Genomic DNA, 25630 nt, shown 5'->3' with positions numbered 1-25630 from the left:
GTGTAAGACTGAAATAGCAGGGGGTGGGGACCACGAGTAACATTAGACAACATTTGTTGCATGTAAATATTAGTGTTTATGTTGAACATCCTACCAGCAGGAGTCGCAAAAAACGAAACTGTAAATGAATTTTAAAAAAGGGCCTGTGTAAGCAATGTTACATTGGATAGTATTAAAGGTCTGTGTGCCAAGCGTATGGAGTGGAAATGGCTGACTGGAATGACCGGGAAATCCTTATGTGCTTTAAAATGGAAGTATATTATTTTTCATGAAATGGCGTTGTTCATTGTTCTTTTCTTCCAGGCACCAGTTACATTTCGTGATGTCGCTGCCTACTTTTCCGATGACGAGTGGAAGCTGTTACATGAATGGCAGAAGGAACTTTACAGTAACGTGATGAAGGAAATTCACCAAGCCATGGTCTCACTCGGTAAACACGCCACCGTCTACCTTGATTTCTGTGTAGTGTGGTCTGTGAAACACCCAACCTTTACCTATTTCTCACAGTTTAACTTTAATGAACCTCAGAGTGTGCTTTCATTTAAAAGTATTCAGTTTTTCTGAATATCACACAGTACTCTAGCATGCTGTCATTTTTTAGTGCATGGATTAAGTGGGATTCAAGGAAACTCGTGATTTTATGATAGACAATTGAAATGAAAAATTGACTTGTACAGCTTTCTAAGAAATATAAGGTTTCCAGTCTTATATTTGGGCATCATAAATCTCTTAAGAAAATCATGTAACCTGTCTACTCTAATACCGTATTTCATTTGACTACTAATATGACAATGCAGCCTGCATCGCTCCAGCAAGCGAAAGAGAAAGGGCTTGTATTCTTTCATTGGCTGATTATGGGAGATGATGTTCTGTGTTTGCATGCCATGACACTTTATTTACGTAAGTTGTGAAGTTTGGAAAGAAAAAGAAGGCATAAAGAAAATAGACACTGGAGAAATGTGCAACACAGGCAAATACCTCTGGCCGACTGAGCTAAGACAATGGAAGCATATTAAGTTATGTTATCTTATGTAAGATTGACTTATATCACGCCCTGCTAATATTAGCATGGTCTCCAGGCGCTCACGTGACTGTGAGAAAGTGGATTGTGTAGTTTAGTGAGGGAAGAGGGATAGGATAGAGGTTGTGCTCTTCTGTTGGTGCTTGCAGAACCAGGAGGAACTGGCTTCTGTGCATGTCTGTTTATTTTTTTTTGCGTGTGTTTGGATGGTGGCTAACAGGGTTATTGTGTCCAGAATGGCAATGTCCAGTGTCTGAGTTGTTTATTTGCAACAGTATGTCTTTTGGTGGATGTGTGTATTGTGTGTGGTAGGTTAACCAGTTGGATCATGTGATGTAAATGTGCTGTATGCTGAAGAGGATCAAGGAGCAGGGTGGTTAGTGGTTTTTGGTTAGTACAGTGTGGTTTTATTGTTGGTTCCAGGATCCATACTGTCCCTTTATTGGTTTGGGTTTGTGATGATAGTTGTGGGGGGTTCCTGTTTTTATGCTAGTCTGAGTGAATTGAATAGCCAGGTTTTCAGTTCTTTTCTGAAGGTAAGGTGGTCTTCTGTCATTCTTATTGCCTTTGGAATTGAGTTCCATACATTGGCTATTAGACGTGAGAATGTGGTTCCTCCGAATTTTCTTTTTTTTTGTGGTGTTTCGTTTCGATTTGGAGGTCGTTGCTTGATCTTTGCTTTCTTCCTGTTTGATAGCAGTTGAATTTGGCTTGAAGGAATTCACATCCTTGTCCGTGTAGTGATTTGTGGGCGATGCAGAGGGCTTTGAAGTTAATGTTTTTTTTGCAAAGTTAATTTAATTAATTAATTACAATTAAAAAAATTAATTCTTGGTTCACTCTGCGGTTTTGGCGGCTTTACTGCAGCACCAACAAAGGACACAGATCGTCCGGTCAATCTTCTTCGCTTCTTGCAGTACTGCACTCTGGAGAGGGGGTCTGGGAGAGTTAAATCGGATTCTGGTGGCTCCTTACAGGTTCAGCAAGATGTGGGCGGATTCGGCCTTTCCACAGCGATGCACTCGAAATGGGCAGCAGGTCCCCTGGTATTAGGGTTCCGCAGCTCTCTAAACTCCCCAGACCCCGGGCGATGTCTCGAGTCAACTTTCATGCTGGGACCGGTTGTTCTCACCAGCCAAAGGGAAGAAGACGTCCTCTTCGGAGCTCCTCTATAGCTTAGAAAACTGGATCAGGGCAGCAGTGATCGCTTCACAGTGTTGCAAAGGGTCTGTAGGCATCTCTGGTCGTCTTTTTCAGTTACTTCAGCTTCCAGTGGTCGGCTTGCTTTTCACTCAGAAGCCTCTACTTTTATACAGTTTCAACACACACTCCTCTGCAATCTCTCTCAGCATTTTACAGAAAGGGGCGTTTGACTGTCCAATCAGGACAGCCAGGGCCCCTGTGGGAGCTGGTCCTATTCACACACTCTGGCAGACTCCTCCCCACCTTCTCGCCTGCCCAGACATTCTGGAGCCTAGGCGGGGATACCTAAGAGTTCCCGTCAAAGGCAAAAGACACATGTTGACCTCCCCCCTCCCAGAATGGTAGAAGAAGGGCTAACAACCACTCTATTAATGTAAAAAAAAAGAAGAGAGACCCCAAGTTGGTACTTGGGTGCCCCTATTGTGCACTACCGAGGCTATGGACGCAGCGTGCGGTATACAAATTACACAAACTTTGGTAGAGCATGTCCACTGCCACCATCCATAACTAGGAGATTGTCTGTGTGACTAAAAAGTCACAGGAGTAGAGAGAAGGGGGGATACTAGGTTTCCCTTTGGCACTCCACTGAAGGTGGTGTGTGCCAATCTCTCAAACTATATGTTTTTTTGGAGAGATATTAAATATCTCTCTATCCTTAAGAACTGTAGTTACTTGAGGATATAGGTAGGCGATGCATGATATTTCTCAGCGAGGGGGCGGCACCTATGGAGTTTAGAAATAAAGAAAAGGTTTCTGTGGGAGATGGACACCTCACACATAAGTACTGGAACGAGGAAAAGGGACGGGGAGGTAATGATGTGGGTTCACCTTCAGGTTATGGGTTTCAATCAGAGGAGGGCTGGTTCAGTCTTTCATTTTTCTGTGGTTGATAAAAATTGGGACTTCTCCTACTGCCTCACTTAGATTCTTCAGTGGGCGTTGAGCTCCTCAAAGGAAACTGTTATTGTTATTATTTTTGGTTTGTTTGTACTAGTCAAAAATGTCTTCTCCTCCAGGCCACCATCTACAAGAGACCATTGCAACACTGCCATGTTAATTTGCATGAAACATTTGCCAGCCATTGTCTTTGCAGTCTGTTTTGATAATAAGGCTGCTATATGAGGTGTAGAAAAGATTCATAGCCAAAAGCTTCCTTTAGTCCCCGATAAAGTAAAATTAATTACATCAGTACATGCCTAAAGAACATCTCCTACCAAAAACAACCAAATTGTCATGTGAACCTTACCCCCCAACTGCTCCTCCTGTTCATGTATTATCACTGTATCCTTTACATTTTTGATTGCTTGTGGAGGGAAGGGGCAGCAGTAGCTAAGAGGAGAGTTCATACAAGTACTTCTGAAGTTGGCAATACATACTGACCCCCTGATTCCATCATGTTGCCAAGCTCACCATGTCTCTTCTTACTAGCACCCCTTCAGACTGAGGACCCTACCCCATACCTTGATGTGCATGCAGCTGTGGAAGTGGGAAGCACATGCTGGATGAAGGATGCATTCTTCCGATTCACCGCTGCATGGTAATAATGGCATCAAGGGGTGCCCTCGGGATCTCAGTAAGGAAAGAGGCAGAACGCCTAGTATTGAAAGCGACAGCAAGAAACATGTACTCCATTCATACTGAATGAATTATTTTTTCCAGGCCTGGACCTGTAGGACTGTCCTTTCGCTAACTTGTCAAAGCCTCCCTTTGCATTAATAATTGATTCTTTGGTTCATTGAGGAGTCTGCTATAGCCTCATTGTTATTTTATGTTTACCTTTACAACCAGGTCCTCTTATTGCCACTTCAGTCTTTTCATTGAGAGCTAAAGAAAAGGAAGACCTGTGCCTGGCTGAACTTGATGATTCTGAAAGAAGATACGTTCCTGACTTGTCACAAAGTGAGTGAGTGTGATGTGCATAATTGATATTTATATTTATATTTGAAGAGCCCAGGAAACACCCAGTGCCATCAAACTGGAACGATACAAGTCTTTGTCCTATGCATTCAAACATTCTGAAACATATGAGGCCCTGGCTGCCTCACTTTTGTTTACAAAAGGAGATCGAGTTGGAAGGCCAGACCTCAAGGTCCGAAGGAAGTCATGCCTGATTTGGCGTGTCATTTTGGTCACTTCAGGCCTTTTTCATCATAGTGCACAGCAATCAGAGTGCTCCCTTAGACTGCCTTGTGCTACACATGAAATAGGCATTACATGCAAACATAACAGCCTCCCTCAAGATTCGATTTCCGAAAGGTGCAAAATGTATCTGTCTGCTCGTCTTCAAATTCTGGCATCCATGAAGAAGAAACTCTAGCATTGGGCACTGCTCAGCTCTTTGTATTTCAAGCTCGTAAATTAAATCAACCTCTTGTCTCATCACCCACGTATTACTTATTGCTGCTCATACAACACATTATGCAAATAGTCGCTGAAGTAATCCATTTATAGTAACAGTATATGCTGCCATTTGAAGACAAAACTACTTTTCCAAACTATGTGATGAAATTCAGAAAGGTTAGCCATACCAAATAAACAGTAATATGCTGCCTGGATTGCAACTTACCACAGAGGGTCACCCCTCTCGACCTACTCCTAATACATTCTTGTTGATAAAATGAAATGTACACAGGTATCTCGTGCATAATTTATCAATATCACTGGAACTTGACTTCTTGGTTGAATCGAATACAGCTGTTGTTTAATTAAGGCCCCTGTTATCTTGTTTCTTAGGTACCAAGCATGTTGGCGTGCCTATAGTTGTAGGCTTCAGATATGTAAGGCAGCATTGCTATTGGTTATAATTTGAATGATGCTACTCTATCCTTGCATTGTTATCCACTACAACACAAAGACATTTTCTCACTTTGCTCTGGTTCTTGGAGAGATTCCTTCCATTGCAAATTTTTGTAGTTTTAGAAAACGGCTTTACGAATTGCAAAATAAACGTTCTATTCAGTACTCATTCATCTTTGTGTTGACACAAATTGTATCTTAGTCATGCAGTCAGTCACATGCCTCAGTAGTTAAGAGCTCAGTGCTGATATTTCGCTGTAATCTGCAGGTCATAAATTTGACTCTGGCAGGGTCAACATATCCCCTCATCTTACAAGAGTCAATACGTTGAATACAATTAAGTTTGGTAATAAGAATGGCTATCCTTTACAACACTATGCAACAGCATAAACTACTTTGGCAACTGCTGTATAGATTTCCAACACGTTCTTATTTTCCTTTAGGTCAGCCTCTTTGAAAACCTAACTAATCTTTAACTTTCCAGATAAATTCCAATGAGAGAAACAGGACTAATTTTCATTCATTGTTTATTTTGGGTACAACTGACTCCTAAAATGTATACCCCGTACAAATATAAGAGTATAACAACTATGTATAAAGATATTTTCAGTTGAGTGCAAGACATAACTGTCCTCCTTCATTTAACATTAACATTCATCCACAAAGAATTTTGAGAGTAACTATTTGATTAATGGCTCTATTTCTAAAGCATCATCTAATATGTTTGCATATTGTATTCTATATCAACATGAAAAGGCAAATGCATAATGTACATTAAGATAGTTAATTACTTACAGAAGCAGAAAAGCTCCTGAATATGTCCTACCACTAAATTCTACATTGATGAAGTTTGTGTTTTACGCCTTCTCTAGGTCTTTTTACAGAACACCTTGACACTTCATATTAGATTAATGTATACATGCAAAGATTAGGGCTTCGCAAAGCAATATGACATTGAATTCAAACAATGGAAGCAACTGCATGATTAGCAGGTCTCTGTATAAAGGGCAAATGAGTAGCAAATGTTATGATTCCCCATATCATGTCACTCCATCATGAAACCGGGGAGACCAACTTCCCCACTGACAAGGAACTTAGAGCCAATTAGTACACCGATTGCTATGCATATGTATACAAATTCATGTGCATTTATTGTAACTAAGTATTATAAGAACACAGAAAAAGACAAAATACTACACCTTGCACACTGCACAAACTATAATATATATTCACAAAAAGAATAGTATTCATCACAACTGTACTACTAGTAAGACACCCCCTACTAATTATTCACAACAGTTAGGAACCAGTATGCACACGCTCCTAGGAAACAATTTTCTAATGGCACTTTAGTTATAATTACATCAATTAGAATTCATTAAATGTACTTACTGCACATCAATTACCATTACATCAGTTAGGGTGATTGCTGTTACATCAGTTAGGGTGTCAAATTGATTGTCTTAATTTGTGAAACCGCTCTCCATGGCTTTGTTGTTTCCCTCTTATTGCACATCGGTTGATCCCCATTGGTTAAAAATATTCTTTCTAGTAATATTAAAACACATTTTGTTTATAAAAATAAAACAAATGACCATATCATGTGGCACAAACACAGTCTCAAGACCTGCTGTTGATTTGTAATCTATAAGCCATACAGCTAGCAGAAGAATGTCTAGAGTACATTTTAAGTGTTAACTCCTTTGGTCGAAAGAGAGATGAATATCAAGATATTCCTCCAAATTCATAGGGACCTTATAATGTAAAAAAGTCGGATGCAATTTGGAATTTGTTGCAATTTAAGAACATCATTATCGACCCATAACCATGTTGCACCTGTAGGCAATTTTTTGGCATCTATGCTGATGCTCTGCTGTTCTGTGCTTTATAGGTAAGTATGTTTCTTACGCCAGGCACAGGGCACTATGCATCCGCTGACAGTGATGAAGTTGTCGCGGGGCAACGTAGAGAAAATATTTAATGATAACTCAATGGCCTCCTCTAAAGCTGCGGCAAGACATGCTGCGATCAGGACTCAGTACTATAACCCTGTAGCACTCCATGATATTAGGACAGGGCTGTTTATGGGGAACGAGGCGGTTCAGACCGACAAAGGGAACGCGTGTCTCACCCCCTGAATTCGGTTCCAGGGAGCACAGATATTTCGTCCCAGTTTACCATTAGGGCTCAGGAGCATAGTGGCTTACAGTTAGATGGTAATGCGGAGCTCCCTTACTCTTTGGACACTGGAGTTAAAAAGGATTTGAGCACTGATAGTGTACAGGTAAAGTAGTCGAACTGTGAACTGAACAATGATCTTAAGATGCTATTGCTCAATACCAGATCCTTGGTTAAGCATTCAGTGGAAGTGACTGAGCATATTATTGTCCTAACACAAACTTGGTTACATGAGGCAGCAGGTCCATCCATCTTACTTGCTACTCCCAAGGACTATGCCATGTGGTATATAAATAGGATGAATCAAGGAGATGGATGTGTGGCTTTTATTCATAAAAACAGCCTAGACATCGGGGATGCAGAGGTAGCAGGACCAACGGGATGTGAAGCTCTCAAAAGTGAGGACTGAAGCCACAATAATGATTAATATGATGCTCATATATAGGCCCCCGAATGTAATGACTGAATTTGTTTCCCAACTGAGTAGTCTTATACCCCGTTGGTTAAACAAACATCAACATGGATTCTACTGGGAGTCTTTAACCTTTGGAAAGGTGTCAAGAGTGACCTGTTGATCAAGGAACTGGAAAGGTTTCTGGCTAGCATAGGTTTTGCACGGCAAATTGAGCAGCCCACACACACAAAAAAGGCAATATTTTAGATTGGATGGGCTCTTATAATGCTAACATAAGTAAACCCATAATTTCCCCATGTCCATAGCCGGACCACTTTTATTATCTGCTTCTCTATCTTTCTGGAGCGTAAAGTACGGAACACCACTGCCAAAAAAATGGACTAGGTCAAGAAACATTATGAAGTGCAAACCTGAATACATGCAGGATTGAATCGCACCTGTAACAACAAAATTACCATTCCTGCATACTCTGGAGGATCTGACGAAAGTGTTTCTTGACACGTTGTGAGAGGCAACTAATACACTTGCTCCTTTGAAAACCAAAATGGTAATGTACAGGATATAGAATTACATATTAAATTCTTCAATTCATTAGTTCTCTGATGAATTGAAGGATTTAATATGTAAAAGGAAAAGGTTTGATCTTTGGACACTTTCTCAGACAGTGATGGATAAAGCTAGTTGTAATACCGCAGCAACAATTTACAAAGAAGCAGTGATCAAGGCAAAAAAATGCACTTATGACTCGCGCATAGCAGAAGCTCAACATGACTTGAAAAAGATTTTTAGAATTTTTAAGGAATTAGAGAAGCCGGAGAACAATTCCCAAGAAAGCATATCCAAAAATACAGCTTGGTGCACCTTAATCCAGGACTTCATGGTGGACCACCTGGAAAAGATTAAAGTGAATATACACAAGGTGAGAGCCATAAAATATTTGGAGGGTACAAAGGAAGGGTGTGGGCCCAGGGCTTCTACCGAGTCCTTGGGGCCTCATGGTCTCCCTATGTTTTATTCTAAAAGCATTACAGAGGATGCGCTGAGTGGCATAATGAAAAAACTCAAACCATCGGTTTGCAAAGGAGACATATGCCCAGCAACAGCGGTTCCATCTTGCTCAGAATTGCTGATTGGTATTCACACTAAAATTGTCAATGCTTCTGTGATGGAAGGTCATAAAAGGGAGCATGGACCACACCTTTGCTAAAAACACACGGTCTTGATCCTGGCATTCCAATAACTACAGACAAATCACCAACTTGCCATTCCTCCTTAAAATATTGGATAGAGTGACTTATCAGCAAGTGCTAGTCCACCTCAAGAAATGTAGCATTCTGAATAATTGGCAATCTGGGTTTAGGCCGGGATTCGGCACAGAATCAGCTCTTTTAGATCTGAAGTCCAACATGATGAAAATAATGAGTAAAGTCCAAACCATGTTAGTCATGGTGCTGGACCTCTTGGCCGTGTTCTATTTAGTCGAACACCCTCTCCTATTACAAAGATTACAGTAAGTGGCAAACTTTAGTGACTAAGCGGTGTCCCGGATACGCTCATTTCTGGGACATAGAACTATTAGGGTGTGTAGTGGCATAGCAGAGGCATGTCCAGTGCCATTGCCTTGTGGGGTGCCTGTCGCCATCCTTGTATAACATCTTTACAGTTCCACTATTTCAGATGTTAGAGGAGAGGAATATCTGCTTCTCTAATTACGCTGATGACACTCAGTGTCTTAAGTCCATTGACAGGGAATTAGCTGGAAGATGCGGAAGTTGTCAATGAGATCTACAGTCTGATCCAGGATTGGATGCATGACAGTGGGCTGGCGCTGAATCATGACAAAACGAATCTCATGGTCATTGGCCCCATTCCTAGACTGAAAAATCTTAACGTAAATTTCAAAAGTTTTCAAATTGCAGATTGTAAAATCGCAACAAAGAACGAGATTAAGACCTTGGGTTTAATCTTGGCCCAAAATCTTAATATGAAGATGCAGATGAGCAGCATGGTATCCTTGTCAGCCTACTATATTAGACTCCTCTCATTCGTCAATATCTATCATTAAAAAGTTGTGAGACGGTAGCACGAGCTATCATTGCATCTAAAATAGATTATTGCAGTAGCCTATTGGCTGGATTGGGAAAGGAGAAATGGCTAGACTGTGAGTAGTCCAGAATAGTGCCATTCGTGCCATCGTTGGGCTCAAGAAATGTGAACATGTTGTGCAGTCAGAATGAGCCTTCATTGGCTACTTATAGAGGCCAGTATTGAGTTTCGATTACTTAGAATCACCTGCAAATGCCTGGAAGGGTCGTATCTGGGATACTTGGCGGAGAGGCTTACAAAGAAAAAAGAAGTTAAGAATCTGAGATCAAGTAACTCCAGTTTACTTGAGGTGCCTAGATCCAAGTTAGCCTTGGTAAAAAAAAGTGAGTTCTGTGTGACTGCTCCGGAAAGATGTAATGCTATACCTCCAGATCTGAGAAGATGTGAATCCTTGGAGATTTTTAAAAAGAAACAAAAATCATTCCTGTTTAGGTAGGGTCAGACTGGTGGGTTTAGACTGATAATTAGGACTGTGTTGTATGTTGTCCATTTTTGTTTTGGTCACCTTTGGGGAGGTCATATTCTCCGCGTGCCCATATGACTCTGGGCCATTTGGGTGCGCGTGTATGAATAAGTTAAAGTAAAGTAAAAGTAAAGATTCCCTCCTAAGAATCCCATACATTTTTGAATACAATAATGGTCACGTTTCTTGCAATGTTTTACAGCCGGGACTAAGATTTAGAGCTATCCATTTGAAGTATATCAGTTAGGTATTTTGATATACGTTGGCCTTCATGTTGCTGCACAACCTAACTGAAATATAAAGCAGGCAAAGAGTTATCGATAACCTCTGACCCATAGTTCCCATCTCAGTATTTGATTTAGGGCAGTTATAGGCTGTCTCATAAGGGATGCATGCAACTTGTTTTCCACAACACTCATTTGTAGGCTACTTTGATGACCCCAAAGTTGTACACCAAAAAGTGTTGTTTATTGCCCCCTCACTCTACAAATACCTCTAATACTGGGATGTTGCTTGCATGTCATATTTTACACAGAAAGGTTTGTGTACTGTGTTAAGGCAGTTCTCTGTTTATGTATCTGCTTCCATCATCAACCCTGTCAAGCGTGAAGACTGAAAGAAGTCTACATTTTCAACTTTGATTCCCACTTTTATTTTAATTTTTACTTCTGTTTATTACATTTTTGCAACAATAGCATACATGTCATACCAAGTAGCACAGTCAAATAAGCTCTAGAAAACCAGAGAACCATAGCGTTGCCACAAAACAACAAACAAAAATATCTTCACAACCATGACGGTGCTATCTAAGCATCCACCTTTTGCATTTTCTCAACATGGTACCCCATGTATAACCAACAAAACCCTCTCACCCTTGGCCAACCGGGCCTGTCCCACCCCCGCCTCCCTAAACTTAACCATGGTCGGGTTGCGTCGCAAAATATAAACGAGAAAAATGTGTGTAATCATCTGTGTGGCGGCATCATATATGTTACTGTGTGTGAGGCGGACGGGTTAATCATAGGCTGACTTGTAGCACTATATTGTTAGGATCTGACTATTCGGTATCATGTATTAGTTGGGTTCAGTCACTTGAATGCATTGCTTTCTAGGTTGCAAATCTTGGCAAGCAGGTATGACCATTGCGGTTCTGAGGGTGGGGATCTCGATTTACATTGAAGGACTAAATGTTTGCGTGCAGTGAAAAGTAAAATGTTTATGGCCCTGCATACCACCGAATCTGCGTGCCAAACCATGTGGTTGGCCCCAAACAGCATGGAGTTCTGGCTGGCATGCGTTACAGCTTTTCCCTTTGGGAAGGTATTGGCACACTGCCTGGACTCTCTGGTGGGGAAAAGCTGTAACACAGGCCAGCAAGAACTCCAGGGCGGTTGGAGGTGATGTCCCCGGCCGTGGGCATCCGTTTCCCATGTAGGTGTACCATCCCCAAGCACAGCAGCAGCTCCAGGGAGTCCCGGCAGGGTCCCCTTCCTTCCCCAAGGGAAATTCAGTAACGCAGCATAGCCAGTGCTCCAGGATGGTCGGGGGTGGTGACCCTGGCCTTGGGCGGCTGTCTCCCATGTGGTTTGACCGCCCCCAAGCCCAGCAGCAGTTCCAGGGGGCCCCGGCAAGGTCCCCGACCTTTCCCAGAGGGAGAATCTTTAACGCAGGCCAGCCAGAGCTCCAGGATAGTCGGGGGTAATGTCCCTGACCTTGGTGGGCTGTCTCCCATATGGGGCGACCAACCCCAAGTGCAGCGGCAGTCCCAGGGAGTCCCGTCATGGTCCCTGACCTTTCCCGGAGGGATAAGCTGCAACGCAGGCCATCCAGAGCTCCAGGAAAGTCGGGGTTAATGTCCCTGGCCTCGGGCACCCGTCTCCCATGTGGGTCTTTGCCAGGGCTTGTGGGTAATACATTCTTGGGCGATTTGCGCAAGTCAGACATCTGTGGATTCCCACAGGTGTCTTCTTTTCAGAAATGCATGGGGGTCCCTGTTTTCCTTAGTGGCTGCGACAGCCCAGGCCCAAATCTGTAGGTTGGCACATCAAACCCTTTGGTGGCTAGCAGTGGTTTAGCCTTTTCCCTTTGTGCCCAGGTAGGTGCACCCACACATGTGAGGTACTGTTTTCATCGGGACACCTTTGGGAACGCGGGAAGGTAGGACATGTGGTGTTGGCGGCGTGTTTCGGTGGATGGTCAGAGTAAATGTCTGAAAATTGTGATTTGTTTTGGACACATTTCAGACTTTGCCGGGGGTTCTGGGTAATAAATTCTGGGGCGATTTGCGCAAATCACATCTCTGTGGATTCCCACGGGTGTCCTCTTTTTGGAAATGCATGGGGTTCCCTGCTTTCCTTGGTGGCTTCGACACCATAGGCCCAAATGTGTAGGTTGTCCACAAGAGCAAAATTCCTCAAAATCTGCTCTGTCGAAAGACTCGGGATAAACAGTGGTTTAGCCTTTTCCCTTTGCGCCTAGGTAGGTGCGGCCACACATGTGAGGTACGGCTTTTGTCGGGACACCTGTGGGAACGCAGGAAGGTAGGACATGTGATGTTGGCGGCGTGTTTCGGTGGGTGGGCAGAGTGAAATGTCCAAAAATTGTGATTTATTTTTGCCAAATTTCAGACTTTGACTGACGTTGTGGGTAATAAATTCTGGGGCGATTTGTGCAAAAAGTCACGCCTCTGTGGATTCCCACAGGTGTCCTCTTTTCGGAAATGCATGTGGTTCCCTGTTTTCCCTGTTTTCCTTGTTGGCTTTGACACCCTAGGCCCAAATCTGTAGGTTGTCCACATGAGCAAAATTCCTTAAAATCTGCTCTGCCAAAAGACTTGGGGTTACCAGTGGTTTAGCCTTTTCCCTTTGCGCCCAGGTAGGTGCACCCACAGATGTGATGTACCGTTTTCGTGGGGAAGCCTGTGGGAATGCCGGAAGGTATGACATTTGTTGCGTTTGCGTGGTTTTCATAATGTTTCGACCCATTTGCTCCTGCCCTTTGTCACACAACCCTTTCGTTTCCCAAATGTGACCTACATTTAGTCGTTGCTTTACGCACTATACACTTTTGTAACATGCACAAGTCACCCACCCTTCAAAAGGTCTGTATGTGCTCTTTCAAAAAATGGATGCTTGCCCTTACTCACCACATTTGTTTTCCTTATTTACACATGCTAAGTACGTCTGTTTAGGGCATAAGCATAAAACTCCTATGTACCATGCCTCAGTTGTTGGCTTGTGGTATTGCTTGTTTTGTGAAACATTACAAAAAATGTGTGATTTTCTAACTGGAAGAGTCGGCGGAATCTAGCAGAGTATTGTTTTCTCCCCATATAGGGTGCCGAAGCAGCGAAGGTGTGCCACAGTGTCTGTTGTAGGGGCGTATTTATTGAGTGTGACGTAGTGGTGGTGCAACTGCCCTCTTATAATGACATATCTGCACTCATTGTCCGAGACAGTATTTTGTAGCACGAACGGGATTCGTCTGTGGATCAATATGGAGACCCCTTGTTTACCATGGTATGGTGCGTGAACAGCTGCACCGAGCCACCGTATTTCCAATTTCTTTTGATTCCACATCGTTCAGGTGGGTTTCTTGGAGAAACACAACGCCCCTAAGAGGTCTCTCATATGATTCAGGACCTGCCTTCTGTTGATGAGATGCCCCAGACCTTGCATGTTAAGGGTTATCAATGTGAGCTTAGTCATCTTCATGAAAGGGGGGAATAGCCCCCCCAGTGTCGGGGTTATGCTGTGTAGCCTTCCTTTGCCTTAAGATGCGGCTGTGAAGCACATTTCCTTGGTTCTGTCTCCATTTCCCACAATCCAGTCCCCAAACCATAACTAAACCAATAATAGTGAAGAGCAACTTCCCCCCCCGTAACATTGAGAGTAAACCACTCTCTCCCATTAAGAGGCAATATAGCCCATGCATGGGTTTGCTGGGTACGGGCCCATTCGACTGCACCTATTCCCATGCATTCAGAGAACCCTCTGTATGTGATCGAGGGTATGGGATTGTGGCGATCATCCAGAATCCTTGACCCATACTGCCCGGAGGCTTGAAGACTAGCCAAACATCACATTCTGAACCATAACTGCGGCCATCTTAAAGTTACTGTCAATGTTCGTGTCAGTGTTAGTGGTGAAGATGAGAACAATGGGGGCCATTGTGGCCGCAGGAGCCGTAAGCTGCCGACATACCTGTAAATTAATGTCTCCCTTAGTGAGTTTGCGGCAGTCAGTGTCCACTCAGGTCCCATAGCAATACGCCAAGCCACATCCGACCAGGTATTACAGTGTCGAGGAAAAGACTCTTCTCTCTCTATGTTTGGCGTGCTGTTTTTATTGCTCAGCTGTGGGCAGGAAGATAATTTTGCTGGCCCCTTCTGCGTATGATCAGGGCTCCTGAGACCCCTCCCGGGTCTTTGTCACCTGCCTTTGTCCGGGGATAACGTTGATCAGATGATGTCGCAGCCAATAGTGCTTGAGTCCCCTATGCAGCTGCATGTGGGAAGTCAGTTGCGGTTATGTTTTGCTGTTGCAAAAATCGCCAAGCATCTTCGGGATCCTCAAACGAGTGCCATTGGTGATCAAACTGTATGCACCACACCGCTGGGAATTTAAGGTAGTGCTTATAGACTTGCCCTTTATGTAAACTGAAGGGGCAGCCCATGCAGGCGGAACCTAAGGCTGGGGTAAACAGTATGTCACACAGGGGGTAGCCGCCTGACAAAGTTGGACCATACTTTGAATTTGGAATGCAATTAGTTATATTTAGATTAGTGGTGTTACCATAAATTCACCAATGATTTTTAGTTGTGATTAAATCTAAACCCCCCGAAACGGGTAAATAAAACCAATAGGTTTGATTGTATTGGTAAGCTCTATATGATTGAGAGCAGCAGTTTTTATTCATAAGTGATACAATTTTTATTACTCACAGCTTAGAAAAAATAAGCAAAACCAAAAAGAAAACGAAAAACAAACTAGAAATATAGTACTAGACTTGTAACAGGTAACTGCTTAGCAACATATCTTGAGTAAAGGATATTTTGCAAAACTGAGCAAGGGCATAAATACTTAGCAATACATTTTCATTAATTTCAAAAAGTGCCCCATTCCAAAAGAGCAATGGCAAGAGCAAAGCAAGACAGACTGGTGAATGTTAGTAGAAAGTGTACATTTATACAGTAGTCCTTCAAGTGCCATGTATTTGTACACTATTTTTATATGTAATGGTGACCAATCCTCGGTCTAGGTCAGGAACATAAAATTCCTCAAGATGTAAAGTGGGTCCATCATTATGGGTGCTGGACCCTAGGACGTTTCGGCTTCCAGGGTGGGTGCCTTCTTCTGGGCCAAAAGAGGATTGTATCTCCCTAAAGTTGGTGAACACAAACAGAAAAGAGGGGTGGGGAAGAAAATTAGAAACTCACAGGGTTTCCTGTACCCACAACTGATGTCAATGTAATGTGTACAGTTGTGGTACTGTCTACTAAAAAGAGAGAACAGCTCTCATTAAAAGCAACATAAAAAACAAGCCAACCTTGAGGTAGGGTCCGGGCTGGAGCGGGTGAGAGGGAATGGAAAAGAAGGTATCAAATCCATCTGGTTTTGCTGTGTTCAGTCAGCAAAGCATGGGCAGCAACAGGCGGGGCCCTCGAATGAAGTTAAAAGGTAGAGCCCAAAAATTCATCTGGAATAAACCAAAATATGTATCAGAACTAGATGGTCCCTGAATGAAAGACAGCCACATTAGGAACGGAGAATTAGCAGGGTTCCTACCTGGTGAAATGGTAGGAGTGGCCTTCAGGGATTAGTTGTAGTGAAGGCTGAAGCGAGCTGCCATCTATAGTAAGGGCCCCAGGGCAGCGTTTGCAGGGGCCCAACACAAGTGTGTTGTGGGACCTCAGGTGTAGGAATCACCCTTTTGGACAGAAACAGGAGAAGTACTAAAAGAGGGGAGAGAAAGAAAAAAAAACGGCAAGTAAATGCCATTTAGTTTCGTGCTAATCAAACAGGCATGTAGTGATTGCAGAAATAAATACGAACGGTAGTTGGAGGAAGGCGCGTGTGTGTCAAGTCGAGTGGCGTCTTACCTCTGGATCCGTGCGGAGCTATGCAGAGCCACAGCTACAGTGCTCAATAGCAGAGGAAAGCTGTATATCTGCTGATTCGGGTGCCCGCGCATGCGTAGTGCTGGCAAACACAGCTCGTGTACGCATGCTCAGAGGATCACTGTTCATGTTACACAGATGCCGATTCCTAAATTAAGGGTCTCAGAATTGTATCGTGTACTTGAGCAGGTACGTGCAATCGACAGGCTCGGGGCCTTGTGTAGAGGTATAATCAGCGCGTCGGCCTTGTCTTGAAACCGAAGCTTTACGTAGTGTATGATCAATGTGAGAAAAAAAAGGACTGTGTCATCACGTTGTTGGGGAGCAGCGCGCAGGCTCCACATGCGAAGCACTACTGATTTGCTGGTGCACCCGCCCAGGTGCTGTATGGAGAGGCTAGGCATGCTGCAGCTGGTAGCCGGATTGAACTGGTCTTGTCTACAAGCCAGGTAGGGGAAGGGGCTAGTACAAGCAGAAGTCAGTGAAAGCTGATACTCACTACAAGCTGTGTGAAGCCTGAAGTTGAGAACTATAAATGTACTGAGGCCCTAAGGGAGTGGTGGTGGACTACTGGGGTAAACAAGGCGGGGGCCCTGGGTGCACAGTTTTAACGAATAGCTAATGAGGGTGAGGGATGGGACACCAGGGGGCTGCAAGGTATGGGCCTACACACAGCACTGCACCCTCTCAGTAGTATCGATTGTCTAGCGGGGCAGCCTCATTCAGACCTGTTTCAATGTACCGTAACTTAAAGACCCACCATGCCTCTTTGTAATTGAGGACACTGGTGACGTTCCCTGAGCTCTTAGTCTTTCCCTTTAAGCGCATCGAAAAGAGCGTTAAAGTCTTTCCGGCGTTGGGAGACCTCTGATGAGTAGTCATTAAATAGCTATATTGGAATGTCCCCAATTTTCACCCGGCCGACAGATCTGTATGCCTTCAAAATGACCATCTTATGTTGAAAATTCAGAAGTCGGAGTGTGATCACTCTTGTTTCAAGGTCTGGGCCCTCTGCGTTTTCCGGGAGGCCGACAATCCTGAGGTTTTGCGTCTGGACCTGTTTTCTTGGTGGTCTTCCAGCTTGGCTCTGAGGTGCTGTACCTACCGAATTACCCCATCCAGTTTAGACATCGCGGTCTTGTGGTTGTCCTTGAGCAAACTGATGCGCTGCTCCTGGTCGGTCATCCTTTCAGCCTGTGCATTCAGTCTAGTTCGCCGGTTGCCGGTCTCGTTTTATGTCCTGGACCGTGGTCTTAGTTTTCTCTGTCGGCTGGCTGATGATTTTCATTTCCGCCAGAATGGCTTCTAGTTGTGCTGGGAAGTCCATTGTCATCCTGTGTCTCGTGGAGCGACGTGGAGCGGTGTACACTTCATCAATGTCTGCCACTGTTGGAGTGGACTTATCCGGGTTTACATGCGGCATAGCACTCTGGATGCCCCCTCTGATGGCCCTCTTGGTCGGCTGTTTGTGTGTCCTGGGTCCGCTAGGCTCGATAACAGAGAGACATAGGGTGTCCCTGCAAGTAGAGCCAGCGATAGTTGGGTCTTGGATGTTTAGCCTGGCATGGTTTGTTCCTGTAGGACCCGGCAATCTAGTGCTGATTTCTGTAGTGGTGGTACAATATTTAAACACTCTGTGGTGTAGCCAGGGGGGCCACTGGTAGGTCAGCCGCAGCCTGGTGGCCCCGCGAAGGTGCAAGGTTCAATGCTCCAGATCCAGCTGCCTGCTCCCAATGATGTAACGTGGTGTAGGGCAGTATGTGACACTCACCCTAAAAGATTGTGCACTCTCTTGGGTCACGCCGGTCCTTTGGGCTAAGAGGCCTGCCCCTCTGGTGTTGGGTACGTTGCCCTGGACCAGGCTAGAAAACCCATCGATGTGCGGTGGGCCCACCCCATGCTGATGTGCCTCACCTCAGGGCGAGTATGGTGGCGCTCCTGTGTGGGGGCCCAGGGAGGATACCGCACTAAGCCCGCTGTTATTGTGGTGGCAAGGCTGTTTGATGAGGGCTCCTGGGGAGCAACCCGGCGCCGGCCACGGGCTTTGGGAGGACGCGCCTACCGGCCTCCCTCAGTGCGGTGGCAGAGCTGGCCTCACCTGTGGCTGCAGAGCGGTTACCTGTGGTGCTCCTCTGTGTGAAAACGGGCCTCCGACCTTGCGGGTGGGGGAATCCAGCCTGAGGGACTGCGTCTCAGCAAGGACAGGATATGTGTCTGTGGTCAGGATAAGGCATCGGGTGCAGCGCACCGCCGTTGTCCCTCAATATGGTGGCAGGGCTGATCTTGCTGGTGGCTGCGGAGTGGGGTGTCTCGGCTCACCTCTGCAGGTGTCTCCGACCATGCGGGTGGGGGTTCCGGATGGAAAGACAGCGCTGGCGGTCATGGACAAAGTGTGCGTCTTCAGGCAGGGAGCCGTGGCGGGCGAGGATCGATTGCGTGCGTTTATCATCCGAGGGCCCACCGCGTCCATCCACTCATGTAGAGCGCGCCAGCTGTGCTTCTTTGCCAAAACTGCGCTCGAGCGGTCGGGGACCCTTCATGCTGCTAACAGGTCATTTTCATGTACGGTCCCGGGTTCATAGCAGGAAAAAATTGCTGGTTCATGGCCAGCTCCATCAGAGCCTTAGCGACCCTCGGCCATCTTTACTCGGGCTCTCGAGCGCCCAACTTTGATTCACACTTTAAAAAAACATGCATTATACCATTTTATTCCTGGGTCCAAACGCTGGATTTTACCCTTCTCTTGGTTTAGATTCAGTTGTTTTCTTGTGCAACATTCCTCTAGAGCTATTGACATTTTCTGTAAACTGTAAGGAAGGCATAGTTATCAGAAGTATGACAGACACAAGTACAATCCTAGGGTGTTTATTGAACAGTATATGGGTGAGTAAAACGCCTAATCTAAATCTAAATTGGGAGCAATCTACGACCATCAAAGTAAAGAAAACGATGTCCTAGTGGTGTTGTGTCAAATCTAAATGGCCTATAGTAATAGACCTGTTGCCAAATGCTTACTTGATATAACAAAAGGGTGTGGGACAATGGTATGTATAACAAAAGAGTGTAGTGCAAACTTAAATGTCTAAAAGGGTTTCGTAGTTCAGGACTGATGAACTAGTGCACTCCCTTCCCCACTTTACATGACGGGACAAGGCAGAAAAGTGGCATGACTGTGAGCACCCCTTGAGTCTATAGGCATTAGGAAGCAGTTTCTTCAGAAAAGGCAGGATCCCTCAAATCAATGTATTTTGCTTGGCATCACAAGACTTTTCCCAAGATCTCACCATGCAGGATTGACGACTGTACAGGGGGGGAGGGCTTGTACCCTTGACTTTACCCTCGTATGACCACTTTGACTATTTGCCTCCTGTCTCGGTTACACACGCACAATCTCGGCATTCTTCATTCTTGCTACAATGTGCTTTCGCTCGCGGTTTCTTGATAACCCAACCAACAAGCACTTAAAACGTTAATATCCTTTTCATTTATCAACACAAGCCAGTCTCCCATTTCACTCACCAGCAGCGGCTGATACAGTTTATCAAGACCTTCCGTCTAGTCACGGCTTTTGGCCCAGTGCGGCTCGCCTCCTTTCAAGTCCTCACACCGCACATGAAGGAGGTACCGCCATGACCGTCTGCAGTAGCAAGGAGTTGCCCCTTTGGGATTCTGCAGCAACCTTCACCCCGCCGCTGGTAGGACCATAGCCTTTCATTTACCTCCTGGTCCCGTCTGCCCTGCTTCCATGGTCGCCTCGCCTTCCCGGGACTTCCTGCCCTTCCGTTCTGTTGGTCTTGCTCGCTTCGGGCGCCCTTCTCGCCTTGCTCTCATGCTATGCCTTTTATTCCAGTGGGGAAAGGTAACAGGATTCAGGTGTGAGTCAACCAGACTGGCTCATTTGAGTCTATCTTCCCTTCAAGGGTTTGGTCCGTGTAGCAGAGTGTGAGTAGGAAAGAGGGGGGGTGAAGGTAAAGTTTTTAGATAGAAAATGAAATGAGGGTGTTATTCAGGAAAATGGGAACAGGGATACTGCGTCCCTCCTCCCTCCTCCGGGTGCTCCACTCCCCAGGGACCCCTGATCCAGGTGATCCTCCCGCACTCGCGCACCCTGGGGTCTGGATCCAATAGCGATGGCCGTGCCCCGGCCACCTGAATGACAGATCGCAAGGGATTGGTCGGTGAAACACTCTTTGGTTTCTCACAAAACCCACTTCGGTTCTGCCTATTATTACTGCTGGAGTTCTGTTACCATTTATTGTTGGGCAATTAGAAAAATAGCGCAAACACAATATCAACTATATTATTAATGAAGAAATTAAATAGATAGTGCAGAGGCTAGGTTGCAGCACAAGCAGACCCCTCTATTAACATTAAGAGGTTAACTGGCTCTGCACTCATGCTGTGTGTGTTAAGAGATATAGGGCCTCATTACGATGTTGGAGGCAGCCATGGAGCTATTAGCTATATGGCTGCCTCCAAAATCCTACCGACTCTGCCCTGGTGAATGGAGCAATTACCGCTCCATTCCAAGGTTGGCGGGACCGGTAATTCACCATTCACCAGGGGCCTTCCCCATTCCCATTTGAGCTCCAATAGGGCTCAATGGGAATGGGGAAGGCCCTAATAATGGTACCACAAATTGCGGTACCGTTATTAGCTCCAGAGTCCCTTTGCGGGTCCTGTCCTTAACGCCTGGAAAAACGAGGTGTTACGGGAGGACCCGCAAAGGGAACTCGTAGTAGGCGGTAAGGGATTACCGGCACTGATGCCCTTACCGGTGCCGGTAATCCCTTACCGCCCGCCTCGTAATGATGCCCATAGAGATTATAGGACCGAGACGATTTCTTTGTTCATCCCCAATGAGGATCGTTCTGGCATTAGAGCGAATCTAGAAATCCTGACAAACACCATTGTGAAGTATATAAATGCAAGTATAGGCCTCACTTGTTCGAGTGTACATATTTTGTTATATTTAAATGCAAACGCAAACTGTGTTCTATAGTCTTAATACCATAGAATGGTATTTTCCTATATCCAAATATCAATTCTACCAAGAGTAATTTGTAATTGATCTCACTGATGCCATATACTGCACTTGACATTGACATTTATGATCTCAGCCAAGATAAAATGTGCCCTTGGCCATGATGCGAGTAGCTTCATATCGCTTGCAGTAATATCGCTTTCTTTGTTCCTCCCCCGCTTGTCTGCCAACAAAAGAAGGAAAAAAATGCAAAGCAGTGGTGACCATCTTAGAATGGCAGTTTCAGCCACTTTTTCGAACAGTGTGTATCGAAGTATTTACTATAATCATCCATTAATTCCATGACTCTATATGCATTTATAACTATATGTATATTGTGGGTATGTGGTGTAGCATTCTATTTTTTTTAATCTGTGTTGTGCAATGCATATCTTGTTAATTAAAATCTGACTACACTCGGTCCTATGTGAACTTTGATAAATCGATCCATTTTACAACTCCCATTGCACCGGGCAACAGGAATTGTCCACGTCCCCTTACTGCCTGCCTAAACTGGCGGTCACCCCAGGGATGCCTGCCCCTCATCTTCCCTCTCCAACTCCTCCCTCCACTCCCATTCTGCATGCTCTACATACTGTACTCACCTCTCCTCGTCTGCCTGCTTAGCCTGTCCAGTCCCCTTTCGCCGTACATGCATTCCAGAGTGGGCATTTCGCACTAGATTACTTGTCATGTCTTTTTTCTGGAATGCATTGCGCACACCCCACGTGTGGCTTTTGGAAGGATGCCATCTTGATGCATGCTACTGTATGTCGTCAGTTCAATGGCAGCCAAGGCCACTATTACACTTAGGCATTTCTCTTGCTCTTTTCACTGGTGACGAACGGCATTTTCAACAAAAAAGAGTAACTTGTATAAATGTCGCTATTGTATACTGCATTAGGGATATTAGGATGTAGTCACTGTGATCGGATGTATTCCTTTTTTGGTGGAATGGGATGATTTCCACCCTGCGCCAAGAGGACAGGACTTTCCCTGTTGCCTTTATCAAATTGCCAATTTTCATTATTACTGGTGCCCAGATGGTTGGTTCACCTTTCAAAATGTAAATCAAAGTTTTGTCGAAACAGGTGCCTTACCGGATTTCGTGGCTAGATTGGTGTTAACACTTCTTTGAGGCGGAAGTCCATCATAGAGATAGGGTTTTCTTAACTTCCATACATGAGCTAATAAGGAAGCCTCTTACAAGCAAGCTCATTCTTTTCATCATACTCTCTCTGAAAGTGTTCAAACCAGTTTGACTCCCAAGATATTAATGTCAGGTTCTCTAATAACCCCAGGTCTCACTCCACTGATAATATTACAGAATCTTTCCAGATCTTTCTCCTTACTGGCTTAATGTAATTCTAACCATGGGTTACAATTAAAATTCTAGTTTTTTCTTAAAAGACTTTGATACATTTGTCCCCTCTCTTTTGCCCCATCTAAGACCTGTGTGTGCAAACTGCCTGCTACTTAAGACTGTTCTCTGCTATTTGTGGAGGGTGGTTGTGGAGGCTGCTTAAACCCTGATCTATGGACTGTGCTCTACGTTTTATATTGTTTGTTTTGTCTTATGATTACACGTTTTTGGGTTTGAACTTTTATTTCCCTCTCGAAAGGCAATCATGGCTAACTCTTAACCCCTTTTCTATAACAGTGTTTGCAGACAAAATAATATTGCTTTGAACTCTGTTATAGAAGATTAATTATTTAAAAGATAATGGAAAAACTGAAAAAGAGCATGACAAAACAGATGGAGATTAACCTACATATCTGAAGAAATTAGTCTAACATTATTAGTCAGCTGAAAGGTAGCAGAGAAACCGGTTGCTCAAAAATATACTTAAAGGAAATAGATGGAGACTATTTTCAGTTGAAATGCTATGTATGAGTGTACTTTTTTCTCTCTCGTCACACAGTGTACCTATATATGTGACTAGAGAGAACACCCTACTTTGACTTTTTGCAGTGTTACTGTGTCACTACAACAGCACCGTTTGAAGTAGCATTCAATTATACGGAGGGAGGAACGGAACACTCAGAAAATTAGAACTGAGCTCTTAACAATTTTATTCTGAGGTTTAAAAGGAGGTTTACACGTGGGGATTAACATAAAACAGCATGGGCTTTTTTGTCACTGCCTTTTGGTATCTGCCAAAAAAACAAACTTCACACTTTGCTACTCTTCCTACATTTCCTGCCATTAACAAAAATAGGCAACTCTTAGCGGCTAGTGTCTTAGAGTTCTGTGGCTAAGGAAAGATTTGAACATTGCCATGGTTTTAGTAGGATATTCCTTTAGGCTTAAGTTACATGCTCTTTAGTTTTTGAGTATTTTCGGGCAAACACCTAATGGGGATGAATTCAACTAAAAAAAAGAAATCTAGAGCAAATTCAGTGTAAGGCTCTAAGCTAATGTTTCTAATGCCCCAAGTCCAGTACTTGTTCTAGATTTCAGTCTTCTGGTCATCTGCCTTGGCCAGTGTTAAGGCGTTCGCAGCCAGTTCTACTTATGTTTTTCACAGTCACTTAAAAACAGGGGTTTGTTTTTAAGTGTCCCAACACACTTCTTTGATGCTTCCCTGGCCTTGTGTGTGGCTCTTGGGATGTGTATTGTCCTCTGTTTTGCCATGTTCTTTGTCTTGGCCTTCGTCTTTGTCTTTGTCTTGAACTGTAGAATGAGGCAACAGCCTCACAGCTGCTTCCAGGGCAAACCTTGTGTTCGACCCCCGTCATGAAGTCCCATGCCTGAGCATAAACATGCATGGAGTATTTGCCAAGGTCACCAAGTGCACGGAAGCAGCCTTTTTCTTGGCAGGCGGGAGGCCTGTGGAGGATCCTCTGGCTATCTGAGATCTCCACTATACTCAGGTGACTTTTGAGGTATTAGGGCAATATTCCAACTTTGGAGTTCTATTCGCCAACTTTGTGGGTTCCATGGATTTTAGATGTACTTTTTGCGTCATGGGGATCTACTATTGAAGTCCCTCTGTCACTTCAACCGTTTTTCCTATGTGCTGTTTTTAGTAGGTCATAGGGCTACCTGGACATGGGTGCCTTTCAAGCTCCCCATTTAGGTCTCGGACTGGTTGTGTCCCCTGAAAGCATGTTGGAGAAGTAGTCTGCTGGCAGCTGTACTTTAGTTTTAGCTATACCATGCTTCTAGTAATGTTTACTGCATTTGTTGTCCAATGCGCCATTTGGTAGTCATTGTGTCAAGTAAGTCCTACCCGCAGATATTATTTTGTGTCTTTTCTTCAGATCATGAGGTAGGCTTAAAATGTTATTGTGCTGACATGGGCTGACCCTGATCCGACACCTGCACTCATGGTTGTGCTTTATACTGGTATAACCTGGTTTAAAGCCCCCCACACTAAACAATCTACACCCTGTGTGAGTATGCTGTGTGTTTTGCAGTTTTCAGCATCAACCTCATTAATTGGTCACCAAAATCTTTGCTTCATGCCTTGAATGTGATTAGTGGGGTGGCTATGACGTGCATACATGAGTAAGGGCTTCCTTATGTTACAGAATTGGGTAGCGACATGGCAGAACGAACATGCAATTGTATCTAAATTAATATTTCAGGATCATTTAGGAAGTAATTATGCTAGTTGGATACTTGGGATGGAAATAAATAGGAAGGATGTTAGGGATATTAACTGTAGGGATTGGTTGAATAGGCCTGACTGATCCCTCGGTGGGAGAATCGGAGTGTGGGAGAGTGGAAAGGACTAAAAAGCAGGTCAAGTAATTTTTCACAGAGACCAGGTCTAAATAGAAGAGCATGCATTGGCAAAGCAGAAAGATCGGGCTCATGCAATCATAAGTAGCCCTTTAAGGATTCAAAGCTATCAAACATGGTGTTTAATAGAGTAGCAGATACGTTTTTGTTGTTACCAAAGCGAGATATGATTTGCTCACTTTGGAAAAAGTAGCAGGGATGTAGGAAAGGAAAACTCTGATGATTGTTGCAATCTATTTTGATCTGCTGTGAAAAAGTCAATGTTGGATTTTTTACTTTTCAGTCCGGTCTATTAGGAGGTGATGAGAGGGGTTATTTTCCTGGTTGTCTGAAATGTGAACTATAGACAATGACGTCCTGCACTCTTTTATTTGTTAATGGTCAATGATAAACCTATTACATGGGCAAGCAACCGTTTTTCATCAGGGTGGTGTAGATGAAAACCAAAGCTTTGAAAGTGCTAAAAACCCTGAATGCGAATGCATGGCAAATATTTTTTCTCTTGGGATTTTATCTTTTTATGATGATTCTTCGGGGCAAGTGTGTGTTAACTTTCTAT

The 25630-nt window shown here is 44.2% G+C and overlaps 1 protein-coding gene across 2 annotated transcripts in view; it reads left to right on the top strand.

Annotated features, from left to right (window-relative positions):
• The window catches only part of LOC138467528 (zinc finger protein 777-like), a 453964-nt gene that overhangs the window by 191698 nt on the left and 236636 nt on the right, over positions 1 to 25630 (top strand). For both annotated transcript variants that reach the window (XM_069607634.1, XM_069607633.1), the window contains exons 2-3: positions 304 to 430; positions 4013 to 4123. In XM_069607634.1, coding sequence (XP_069463735.1) covers positions 304 to 430; positions 4013 to 4123 — 238 coding nt within the window. The remainder of the gene's footprint in view (positions 1 to 303; positions 431 to 4012; positions 4124 to 25630) is intronic.

The sequence above is a fragment of the Ambystoma mexicanum genome, chromosome 4q, assembly GCF_040938575.1.
Source record: "Ambystoma mexicanum isolate Mex_15411 chromosome 4q, UKY_AmexF1_1, whole genome shotgun sequence".
Taxonomy (NCBI): Eukaryota; Metazoa; Chordata; class Amphibia; order Caudata; family Ambystomatidae; genus Ambystoma; species Ambystoma mexicanum.
Note: the sequence above shows the minus strand (reverse complement) of the source record. Positions and strands in the feature narration are given on the sequence as shown.